Genomic DNA, 13,217 nt, shown 5'->3' with positions numbered 1-13,217 from the left:
AGTGTGTGCATTATTTTATGTGATAATTCTTTGAGCGTGTGACTTAAAAAGTTAAATCTCTTGCAGGAACCTCATCCGAGAAGGCTTACCTATGAGGGAGCCATGCTACGAATGACCAAGTCTGACACTAAGCCCCCAAACCTCTTCTTGTTCCTGCAAAACCTCAAGGCCTATGTAGTAGATGTAAGCATTTTGCATGTAGAAAAACAAGTGGTGTTGCTAGTTCTATACAGTGGAATCTCAATGAATGGAAATAACTGAAACGTAACTGCCTCTTAAATGTAACACCATCTGCATGGTCGGTTAGTTTTGTATTCATGCGCATGTATTCAGCTTTGTCTCAGTAAATGGTACTCCTGATAAACGGAACCAATTTCCCTGGTCCCTTGAGGTTCAGTTTAAAGAGAGTCCACTGTAGTTGGTTCAACACATCCGTGCACACATTGCATGTTGGAACCTCACAGGATACATGCCATCCGCTAATGATGTGTAGAGGCACCATACACATAGTATACATTTTTTTAGTAGTTACTGACTGATGAACATTGAAATCATTACCATCCAGCACATTTTGCACCTCTGAGAAGTACTAACTTGAAACAGTCAGCTTCACTGCTAAGTATTTTTATTGCAATATCAATTATATGGACACTCCAGTTGAATTTCTGCTGTCATTGTTGCTGTGAAATTCTGCGTAGAGCCCAAGTGCAATAACATCGTGGCCACATGCCGTATGCTGTAGGTGTGAGGGAAAGCATACAAGGGTGAGCTGAGAAGGATGGTGGCTTGATCTCGCACGCACGATAGAGGAGTGGGGAGGGAAGCATGCTGTCTTCTCACATTTGCAAGGGGAGGAGTGGGAGATGTGCGCACATTAGAAAAGGAGGTAGGGGGCCAGGTTAGCTTGCTTCTCCTATTCCACTCCGGCTGTGGCTGTACATGGCACAGCTGAATGCAGCCGCGAGTGCTATATGTTGGAGGTAATCTGTGGTGAGTGCAAAGGTTTGGCAATCTGAAATAGCTGATGGCTTTGAGTATGCTGTTTTCTCACGCGCTTAGTTCTTGGTGAAGTGAGAGGCAGCACAAAGGGCAATTTGGTTGCTGGTGCTACCACTCTTTTTGTTGTGTCAACGTTCTGACAGCAAGTGTTCGCGGTCATCAAGTGAGATGTGTTCATGATAGCCTGTGTTCATGTGACACCACGCATGTTAATTTAGTTAGTAAGCAAACATTTACTGCAGTTCATATGGCTGATAAAACTGCTAACCCTACTTCGTGTAGCTGTCCGGTAATTTGCTACCACAATCAATGCTTTGCCTTTCGGGCGAAAATACTATATTTCTGGAGCAGTGTCTGCTCACGAATTGCTTCCTGTTCTTTTTTTTCTTGTGTGCTTTAAATTGTTTGCTGTATTGGTCAATGCAGGATTACCACTTCTGCTTTAACTCTTTGTGTGGTACTGATTCTTGTTACCATTACAGGCCCCACTGAGCTGTCCAGTTGTGCATGTGAACATCCCACGATCGCCAGCACGTTCCTTCATGCAACATGGCCTCATGGACACCTTGGTCACCATAGGTTGTGATGGCTCACTTGGGGTGCATGGCTGGCTGCCCTACGACAGAACCCGGTCTTATCCTAACTATTTCACCTTTGAGCGGGATCCAAACATCCAAAACGCCAAGTAAGATCAATCACCACTTCTCAGAACTGCCTTTTCTTGTAGCTGAAAAAGGAGGCACAGTTAAACCCCGATACCGTCGGCTGCCTTTATAACGAAGCCGTTGGGGCTTTCGAAATCATTATACAGGTCACTTTGTTGTAAAGGTTGGGTACCCCACCACTCACAATAGAACCGAGACAAAATTATTCTTTTATTATACCGGTCATTTCATTGCAGAGGTGTTTGTTGTAGAGGCTTGCAACTGTATAACAAAGTCAGTAAAATTGGCAATTTGCTTTGTTATATCGAATTTTTTTTTCTATTAAAATTTGACCTTTTAGGCCCATAAATATAATCGATGATGGATTGTTTTATATGGAAGGAGTTGCAAAACCTTCCCAATTATCGGGCAGTATGAAAAATGTATCATATTGTGGAATTTGAGAGTCATTGACAATAGACATGGTTTCATGCCGTGTTGACGTTATCTTCACATTGGTGATACAAAACGAAGCCAGCCACGCTTTCACATCCACTCGGCCCCCGTGGCTGACAGCGTTGCTCGCAGTGGGACGACACTATCACCAAGAGCGCTGGCAGCGGCAAGTGAAGTCTTCATCTGCCCTTTGTTTTAATGCGTCTCCGAAACACGAGATTATGCAACCTCCACTTCCCGTACAAGCCTGCTGCATTTGCACTCAACTGCTCTGACAGCCATGCACAGCTACAGCCATGCTAGAGAAGGGGATCCACGCCAATCTGTCCCCCCCCCCCCCCCCCCCCCCCGCACTTTCATGAAGGCATGCAGCCGATGCGGTGCTATGCACGGCGGTAAGCACAAGAATAAAGGCTTCAAGGACACAAATAAGCATAAAGCATTCTGGCGTTGCTGTCAGTCGCATACGATTCCTACTGATGACTATGGCGATACAAACTCTGCTGCCTCGTTTTGGCGGACGCTTGCTCTTTTGCATTGCTCCAGCGCTCACTCAGCTCCTAGAGTTCTCCAAATTAACCGATGTAGGGCCAAATATCTCGTTATATCGAGAATTTCGTTATAATAAAGTTTGTTGTATCGAGATATAACTGTATTTCATTTGCACATAGCACATTTACCTAGAGACAACATTAATTTGCCTGCTTATTGGCAAAGTTCAGTTGTGTCTGCAACTATTGGCAGAATTGGCAGAATGTGTCTTTATGGTTGAGAAAGACTCAACCTTTGACCACCCATTCGTCCATTTTTCCGTATCTCTGTGTGCTGGGCTGGTAATAACAGACTGTGCAGAAGCGCTAAGCTGGGCTAGTTGGTTTTCACTCAACATAGCACACAGTGCAGACGACAGGACCAGAGCTACGCAAACAGGACCAGTATAATGTAAGGATTCCTTTTGTGCAATTCAGTTCTTGTCGATTCTGTTTCTGATCACCATTTTAGCCGGTCGGTCATGGTGATAATGTAGGCAAATTTCCACTCGGATCCCTGAACAAGTGCAAGAAGGAATAGCATTGGAATAGAATCGTTACACTATCCAGGCCCATGATTGATGCGTTGCCTCTTTTTGAGCATCTGGCCCCGTCGTCTGTGTTTGCCATGTTGGTAAAAACAGAGTTTCTCAGTCAGCCTATACTAGTCACTTGTGATGAAGTAGTATTGCTGCCAGTGGTAGGTATCTTATGGACAGTTGCAGGCAGTATTGTTGATAAGTGACATTATTTGCAAGCTTGTAAACCTTTCTCTGAGTTTTGTCACTGCTCTTAAGCACAGTTAATGTCCGTTAATTTGAGCCTGATGAGACCGGCGAAGCTGATGAAATTATCCGACCAGTCAAATGAAACAAGATGCACAAAAAAACTCGAAAACACCGTGCCGATTCATTTGGCTGTTATATTTTCCTCATTCTAACGTGTCCCTAAATCAAACAGGCACCCACTTTCCATGTGTCGAAAGTAGAAAACGAACATATAACTGACATTAAAGCGCTTAAACAAAGTATAAATCGAACGTGCACCTGATGTTTTAGCAGAGAAATGGTGAAGGGTCTAATATGTGTTGCTCAGTGGGGGTTGATTTCCGAAAGTCAGGTTCCCAGCATGCGTTTTAAAGTTACCTTTGCCGCGAGACATCACTGTTACATGGTAAAGCACATAAACTCGGCAAAGGCGGTTTTGTAATCGTGTCTGCACAGCGCAGGAAATTTTCACCCAAGCTTTCTCGAGAAAAACAAAAGTGCGCATTAGAATCAGGTAAATAGCGTAATCAGACATTGTGAGCTACAGTTATTGCTTGAAAATGTTCCTAGGGCAAGCTAAAAATGGCATTTTCGACGGGAGATGACTTTGCGTTCAATGCATTCACTTTCCCCTAAGCTCTGCCGACACAGACGCTACCACTAAAGTGGTTGCTATTGTGGTCACCATAGGAGTCAAGCATGTGCATGCTGACTGCTCATGATCGAACTATCTGGCAAAGGCCTGTTTTAGGATCGAAATAACTAAAGAAATACTCAGACGCTGGCCAGGACCTTCAGCTGGGATCGAATTAACAGAAGTCTACTGCAGTTAGATAGTTGAGGCAGCACCTGTGGGGATGCTGCACACACTGTTACCATGCGGCAACGTCCAGGTGGTGCTGCATCTACGATGTTAAAAATTTATCAGTTAATTAAGACAGTATTACTTTTGTCATATTGAAATTAATTTAATCAAAATACTTCATTTCAGGAGTGCTAAGAAGTTGGCAGGAGTGTTCCAGCCGGGGGCCAAGGTGCACAGCCGCCTGTTTGTGCTAAGCTCAGATGGCAAGTTCCTTGTTTCTGGAGGCCATTGGGACAACAGTGTGCGTGCCTACAGCCTATTGCGTTCAAAGCAGGTGGCACATGTGATTTTGCACAAAGGTTGGTAATATCAACACACTACAGGCAATTCATAATCAATCTGTTTTGCCATCTGTAGTGCTGGTTAGTTTGTGTATCTCAATATTTGTGTTGACCCACTCTGTTTTCAATTAATTTCAGCACGGCTTAACTGAAATAGTACTTTTTGGTTAACTTGGACTTCTTGCTTCCTCATGCAAAGGAGCACATAAAAACACAGCTTCCCACTGTCAGAAGCAACTGGAAAAATATAACTAAAATAAAAGGAAGAAAAGATAAATTAAGACATTTGCAGAGTTGTGGAAGCTGAAAACATGGCTCCAATAACAATTTTAGGCTTAAAAGCTTTTTGTGTCATGTGTCAACAAGTCAGTCAAATGTGTACAGCTATGGAGCATATGACAATTGCCAAATAACAGAACAGTTTCTAATATTTTTCACCTATTTTGTGCGTGTGTTTACTTTGCTTTATTTGTGCTTAATAGACGGAGGTGAAAAAACATGCTTTTGTATGTTCATTCCCATAAAATATACAATTGTGGTGAATGATATTTGATTTGATTTCATATAATTCTGACAAATATCTATGGCGCCAAGGAGTTTTATCAACACAAGTCAAATAAAAGTGACTTGTTTGTTTAAGTTTTGTTTGTGTTGGATGGTATTCAAGGTCATTTTAAGTAGTAATTGAGATAAACATTTGTATCCTGAGGAGTTTGAATGAATGCGAGTCAGCTGTACCTAGTTACTATTGGCTTAGTTTAGGTTGGATTCTGTTTTGAGACACTACTTTCCCTAAAGGCAGCTCTGTCTTTAGTGCTGCCTCATATTTTAGTATTTGTGTTGCCTTCTTTTTGTGCAGATGTGGTCACAAGCCTCGCAACAGACAGCTGTGGAATGTATCTCATGACTGGCTCTCGGGATACTACGTGCATCATCTGGGAGCTAAACCAGTTGGTGAGCTAGGAATCTTGTTTCATGCCATTTTCCTAAGCTACCTGCTGGGGAATCCAAGCATCTGTGCCTCACAGGTTATAACGTGGTCCGAACTACACTACACATTTCTGAAAATACAGTAGGCTCCATTTAGGACAGAGTTCTGTTAAACTGAAATCTGCATATCCAATAAGATGAATAGTTTGGAGACTTTTGTCAGCATGTTGCTCGGTGGCAAGAACTCGGTGGCTGGAGCCATGCCAAGCATGAGGTCATGGGTTCGATTTTCGGTTGCAGCGACCGCATTCTGATGGAGGAAGAATGTCGAATGCTTCTATACTGTGTTTTGCTTGCATTTCGAATAATTGTAGGATAGTGAAAATTAATTTGGAGTGCTCCACTACGGTGTCCTTCATAGCCTATTGTGTAGCTTCGGGATGTTACCCCATCCTCCAACAAAAAGGGAGAGCAACTTCTGTCTTATGTCCCACGCTTATACTGTAAGTGACTTGATTTTCATGGGTACCTATTTTTCATAATTTTGACATATTGCTTCTACTTATTAAAGAAATTGCTTCTGTGGACCACCGTGGGATCATTTTCTCCAGTTGTATGCCACCCTTATCCCTCCCTCAGCTGCATAGCTGTGTTGTGAATGTATGTTGCTAGTATGTTGTAAATTATTTTGAATATTATGGAAGGAAATTGTTCAAGTCACACGGGTAAAATATTTCATGTCAATTACAGAACATTTACAGCATTTCTGTTGTGGGAGATACGGGGTTCTTCTCCGTACTCTTGGGACAAAGGAACGACAACACAGTAGTGCAAACAATCACAAGGGCATTTATTGCTCCTTTCATAGATCAATGCCTGCTAGCCGAGTTGCTATCCGCAAAACATGCCGATGGGCGCGCGACAAATCTAGAAGTCCGACTCACCGCGACGACAAAACGAGCGAATAAGTTCGCCCATGCTGGATCCCAACGCCTGGTCATTCGCGTGTACGGTCACGCGGACGGTGGCGCGTTCCAAGGCGGCCACGCGAGGCGGTCTCGCAGAAGCATGGATTGGCGCGCGCGCGCGGGACGTACAGCGCGGTTCGCCGACCCGCCGGGAAAAGACCAAGCGCCTTGTCTCCCGGCGCCCAAGTAACCTCTCCGCAGCGCAACACTAGCGCCATCTCTCGCACTGCGCTTCAACCACTCCGACCGCCACGGGCGCTAGGCCACGCGGCGGGCGAAGCCGCCCTGCAGGAGGCGAGCTATGCGGGAAAACTAGATTCAGGGGAGGCGTGAGAGTCACGCATCCCCACACTGTTAAGCGAACATTCTGATTTGGCAAACAGCAGCCTTCCTTCATGTTCATATTAAAGGAAGTTTGCTGTAAGAAACTGTTGCCACAAAATCTAAAGAAATTGGAGGTTCTTCTGCTTAACAATGCAGCTTGTTAGTTGTTCCCGACATTAAATGAAATGCAGGTAAACCTGTAACTCATTCACAGTGACGTCTTTATGACAGTATTGTGCTTCTGAGGCTTTTGTTCTGGTAATATGGATTTCATTGTACTCTGTTCCAGAATCAACATGTTAGTGTTTTTTTGTGCAGGGATCGGGGAGTTTCCTTCCCAACAAGCCATTTCAAACTCTGTGTGGACATGATAGCGAAGTGACTTGTGTTGCAGTAATTACAGAACTTGACATGGCACTCTCTGGATCGAAGGTAAGTGAGCTTATAGCAGGTACATGTGCGTCCTCCATTTGGTGTGTGCATAATGTGAATGTGCTTATTCTGATGGGATATACTGCTTATTCCGATGGGATAAAAATATGTGCAAATGATACAGAAAACAAAACCTTGTAAGTAGTATATGTTAGCTTCAGAGAGTTCTATAGGAATTGCCCAAAAAGTTTCACTGGCCGGTTGAACAGCACTGGCTATATGCTTGATGACAATCATGCTAGAGAACCAGATGGCTCTATGAAAGCATAAAGCATACAGTAGGAGTGCGCGAATAATAATTTTTAGTCCAAATGGTATATGAATTGAATAGTGCCAAAAGTGAATTGTATCAAATCAAATCTAGAATACCTTTCGAGTAGTTTTCGAATAATGAACATATTTTGTCACTATTACAATAAAACAGTGTTGACATCCCAATATTAGCTACATCACAAAGTTTCTGTTATTACACTGCATATTATAAAATATATTTTATTAAAAGCTCAAATGAAGCATGCAGTGGCTGCAGCCTTAATTATAAACAAATAATCTGGTTTCTTTGGAGCATGTGTGACCGTGCATTATTAGATAGAAGCTTTAAAAGTCAGTCTTATGAGTTCATTGGCCTCTGTGTATACTTTCTAGACTAGAACGGAAATGCATGTTGGTGCAGCTATAGTGGAGTGAAAAAATAACTTAATCCCCCCGGCAGCGCCGACAACACCAGAGTTATGTCACCCGCATCATTTGAAGTTTCTTTTGACTTGTCATGACCTTTTCACTTAAAATTTTATTCTGGCTAATATTTAACTGCATCATTGGTTGGCGTGAATGTGCAAGAATTTTAATTCATATTTTTGCTTTATTTCTGCAAATCCTGACAATAGGAGGACAAGCACATTAGAAGCACCAGCGGCAGCTGCCTCATCTGTATTTTCTCACTTCAACATTGTTTTAAATTTCCACTGTAAACACCATACAGATATACCATCTATTTAAATATATACACAGGACGAAGTTTATTACATTGTTGAAAGAGAATTATGGTAGCCAATTAGGAAATATTTCTAAACGTATGAATAGCCTATGCCTGGAGAATGAATATGTCACTGTATGCTCACCTCACTTTTAATTGCTTTGTCGGCTTTTTTGACCCTGAATAAAAAAAAAATAACGTTTAGACTTCAGTGACCCCTTTGGCATACTCTTTTATCAACGGTGTGTGAAATGCATGTGAATGATATGGGTTTCAGTATTGCTTCTCTTTCCAGTAAGCAATGCTAACAACTCATGAAAAAGAAAACTTCTAATAATTTACAATGTTTATTCGGGATGGAAACATCGTCACTTGCATGCAGAGGTCATAAATATATACAAGGTGTCCCAATTACCTATCAAGCACCAAGATATAAAAAAAAAACAGCCATGCGTTACTTGAAGAAAACCTAGTGCATATTGTTTCCAGAACAGTGGAGTAGCTGCAAGTAATTCTTTTGTTACTGAGATTTAATTAGGTAATTGCAATTAGTTATCTAACTCGAGACATACTATCCTAATTATCAAAGCATCAATGACGCACTTGAAGGCACAGCCAAGGGAGATCTAACTGCGGTATTTTCAGCGACGTACTAATGGCGTACAAATTTTTTCCGACTGATGAATAAACCCCGGTAAATATGAAAAATGCCACATGACTGTGCTCCCACCCACATCATAAAGCAGTGCACTCGAACAGGCTCCCTCTGAGTTAGCCAGAACGAAATAAAGGAAATAAAAAAAAACATCATGATCGAGCTAGTGCCTTATCTGCCGCATCCTGGCCAAAATAACATGTCATGTTTCGTGTTAGTTGGAAACAAACTGTGATAGCTGTTGTCTTATGTAAATAAAGTGCACAGATGGTACTTTCTAATTTTTATTTTTTTATATATATATATTTTTTGCCACGGAACCTATCACCACAATAGCAAATTGATAATGTGAATGCAAATGTTTAAAGGTGCGTTTTGTTTCATCCCAGTCGCCATGTCTTTCTTTAATGAGCAGGAGGAAAGCACGATCCTTGCCTTGGTAGCTGCAGAGAAACAAGAGGAAGGCCACAAATATACATGTATATATATATATGAGTCATGGAAGTGTGGCGGTAGACCAAACGCATCGACTATCTTCAGAAATTATGATAGCCTGAGACAAACTGGCAGCTTCCAGAAGCAATGGCAGAGGACTTCATCTTTGAGTCCTAGCCTATGCACGGATGTTCTAGCATTTATGGCCTCAAACCTTCATGCTAGCGTGCGGAACGTGGCTGCCCGGGTACCAATTTCCGAGTCATCAGTTTGGAGGCTTCTAAATCAGTCGGCCTTTCACCCGTACCGCCTTAACTTGCACCAATGCTTGGAAGATAGGCTTTTGCAGAATCATGTAGATTTCTCAAATTGGGTCCTCACAAAAGCCGATGGGTCACCAGACATTTTGAGCTACGTCATGTGCACACATGAAGCCAATTTTTGCAGAAATGGCCAGGTAAATTTGCATAATGCACACTATTGGAGTGACTCCAATCCACTAGGCACCAGTACCAGTGGTCGTTTAATGTGTGGTGTAGAATTTATGCCGGTGCTATAATCGGTCCCATCTTTTTCGATCACACGCTGACTAAACAGCGTTACGTGAACGAAATCCTTGAAGGAGTGGTGGATGAGTTTCTCAGCCAAGTCCTGCTGTCACATCTTCTACTTCTGCGGTATCAGCAAGATGGGGCACCAGCACACAGCAGCAGCCAAGCACGAAACTGGCTGGATGTGACTTTTCATGCGCAATAGATTGGAAGGCACAGGCCTGTAAATTGGCCGGCTAGGTCACCTGATCTCTCTCCACTCGATTTATTTCTTTGGGCTTACGTGAAAGATCATGCTTACATGATATAGACGTATGTCAGATGAGCTCAAGGCAAGGATAACGGGTGTCTGCCGCAGAATTCTAGTGTCGGTCATCAAGAAAGCCACTGAAAATGTGATAAAGCGCACTCAGTACTGTGTAGCTGCAGAAGGAGACCTATTCCAACAAGTCCTCTAGGCAGCCGCTGGTGTCCAATGTCGTTTACTAATTCATAGATAATAAGGGCACACTGAAATCTGATCTTTTTTGCAGCCGTTCCGATTGCCAATTGGGCTCATTTAGAAGTGGTATACTTACTTTTCTGAAAGCATCAGTTTTGCCTTTTCTTTACATGTGGGTTGTTTCCCACCTGTTTATTTCAGTTTTATTTTTTGCCACAAAACTGGTTTTGAAGCATGTATACACTCTCATAAAAAAGAAAACCGTCACTTTAATTTGGCTTTGCTCCAAAGGAAGCTTCTGGCACGAAATATAGTTGTGCATGCATTCTGTCGATGTGGTGCGAGCAGAGGCGGGATTTTGAAACGTTCTATGCCTATTCCACTGCTTTTCACGTTAAGTGCATGGTCAGAGCAGCACTTCAGCTGTGTTATCGAGGGTCTTTTGTTATTAATGGGGTCAGTCGGACTTGAGAGATGAATAATAAGTGGGACGTAGAAATGAGAGGAAGGAATAGTTGCGAAGTTGCAAAACCTGATGTTGGTGCTCCTTCTGTACCACAGGCAAAGCAGTTGCTTTCAATCAGCTTATTTGAGGGCGCTGCTTTATGATGCGGGTGGGAGTGCAGTTGCATGGTATTTTTTATATTTTGTGGAGTTTCTTTACCAGACAGAAAAAATTAGTATGCAATTATTACGTTGCTGAAAACACCGCAGTTAGATGTCCCTTGGCTGCGCCTACAAACATCTCATTGATACTTTGATGATTAGGACAGTATTTCTCGAGTTAGGTAAGTAACTATAATCTAATTAATTCTCAGTAACGAAAAAATTACTGGCGGCTGCTATGCTGTAATATGCACTAGATTTTCTTAGAGTAACGCAATAGTACTTTTTTTAAGTCTTGACGCATAATAGTTGGGTCACCCTGTATAATTCACTCAGTAACCGAAATGAGGCAAAGCCGGATTCATTTGAAACCAGAATCAACAGCAGTCATGCACAGCAGTGCTTGTACTCGGACTCATAGCAAAAGAAAAAAAAACAAGAGCGAGACACAGAGGCTGCATTTTTGCCGGAAAGGCGAAGCAGTTTTAGTGATTGCGAAGTATGCAGCAGTTACACGAAGGAAGTTCGCACCACCGAGAGACGCCAGATGCTTGGTGGTGTGAGAGGACTTGGGCTGTGAAATTGAACTGTCTCCTACTATGAGGTCTTGCAAATTCTTATGTAAGGCCACTTTAGCGAATGATTCTTTGAGATCACACGAAAGTTCTTCAAGTGTGAAAAATATATATATGTGTGTGTTTGTGTGTGTGCATGCATGCACGCATGCATGCGCCCCCCCCCCCCCCCCTTTCCCCTGGAAAAATGAGAACTTTCTGCCTATGAATCAGGCTCAACTGGCATTGTGAAGTATTCAAAAACTATTGTAAAACTATTAGAAAAATGTCTCCATTTGCAAATGGTGAATATTTGATTTGAGGAGCCAATCGAATAGCATCATATTCGATTTATTTTTAGGAAGTTTCGAATATAGTTGCACAACTCTAATTATATAGGGAGCCCTAAGGACCATTGTGGCCATGGGGTGACTCAAAAGGTAATACACTCATTCTAGAATAAAACTTAATTTGATTTGCTCCAAACATTCTTGAAAGGCAACATATTTACTACACATTTGGAGTCTTGCTCATAGTGTCTTTATATAAGCTCAGGATTTCAGTAAGATAACCACATCAGCGTGCTCTTACGAACACATTTATAATGTTAAGTTCCTTTTAATTTGAGACAATTGAGGCCCAACAATTGATATATCCTGCTATATAGTTTGCAGTTTGCAAAAGTAACTTACAATCCTTTAAACACCACAACTCCAAGAAATATTAAAACCTTTTTAACCACAATCAATCAATCAATCAATCAATCAATCAAGCAAGCAAGCAAGTAATCAATTAATGTTGGATTTTCACCTGTAGCTATACAAGGTGAAAAAGGGACAGGAAAAAAAGGTGAATAGTATACTATATATAGTACAGTGAATTGAAATGGTGAGTATGGAATTGCATGACCATATGGTCACACTGGGAGCTTAATGGATTAAGGAGTACTTTGACCGTATTGTTTATAATGAATGTGTGCCTGACCGTGGGATCATATTTTCGTATCTGTCATCAAACATGTCGTTGTGATGCTTGTAGGATGGAACTGTGAATGTCCACAGTGTGCGTGAGGGCCACTTCTTGCACACCCTACGGCTTCCCGGTGACATGCCCGAGCAGGTGGCACTGCTATCTGTGTCGCACCTGGGTTTCATCTGCATTCACAGCTGCCCGGATCCTCAAGCGCTCCTGGTCAGTGGGCCTGCTTAAAGTTAGCATAGCAAGGATATGCAAGGCTTGTCTTTTTCACGATTTTACAGCAGGACAGATAAGAAGTCCCTGTGTTAAGATTGTGATTAAAGGGACTACAGAAGTTAAGCTGTGTTACACTTTCTCAATTATCCAAACAAGATCGAGGTTCACAGGAAGATTTAGTCTTGAGCAGCAGTAGCTGATCAAAGGATGTCTTGTAGTAACATCTTGACAAGGGGGCTTTTCTTTGTCAAGGCAGCAACTCTTGGTGTTGTCTTGACAAAGACAAGTCTCCTTGTCGAGACATTCGCTCCAGAGTTATTGCTTGATCAACCACTGTCAGTGGCTTTTGCATGAAATATTTTGCAGCAAATCTGCAGACAAATCTTTTGCTAGAAGCAGCGGTCTGTTACTTGAAGGCTTCAGTAATGCCATCTTGGCAAGTGAAAGTGCTGATGCTTTAATTATTATAAGAAGCATAACCTACTCAAAAAAATTTTTCATGACCTCTGTGGCGAAGACTTGTGTACTTCATTCACTATTTTACAGCACATTGAAGTGTGCTTGAAACCATTAAAGGTATCAGTATGTTGCTTCTGGAAGTTGCAACT

General features: G+C 42.2%; 1 protein-coding gene across 3 annotated transcripts in view; it reads left to right on the top strand.

Annotated features, from left to right (window-relative positions):
• The window catches only part of LOC126541921 (neurobeachin-like protein 1), a 137,560-nt gene that overhangs the window by 117,434 nt on the left and 6,909 nt on the right, over positions 1–13,217 (top strand). For all 3 annotated transcript variants that reach the window (XM_050188891.2, XM_050188890.2, XM_050188889.2), the window contains 6 exons: positions 67–183; positions 1,482–1,684; positions 4,388–4,560; positions 5,402–5,496; positions 7,083–7,196; positions 12,454–12,606. In XM_050188891.2, coding sequence (XP_050044848.1) covers positions 67–183; positions 1,482–1,684; positions 4,388–4,560; positions 5,402–5,496; positions 7,083–7,196; positions 12,454–12,606 — 855 coding nt within the window. The remainder of the gene's footprint in view (positions 1–66; positions 184–1,481; positions 1,685–4,387; positions 4,561–5,401; positions 5,497–7,082; positions 7,197–12,453; positions 12,607–13,217) is intronic.

Source organism: Dermacentor andersoni, chromosome 2, assembly GCF_023375885.2.
Source record: "Dermacentor andersoni chromosome 2, qqDerAnde1_hic_scaffold, whole genome shotgun sequence".
NCBI lineage: Eukaryota > Metazoa > Arthropoda > Arachnida > Ixodida > Ixodidae > Dermacentor > Dermacentor andersoni.
The sequence above is the reverse complement of the archived record's forward strand: the minus strand, read 5'-3'. Positions and strand labels throughout refer to the sequence as shown.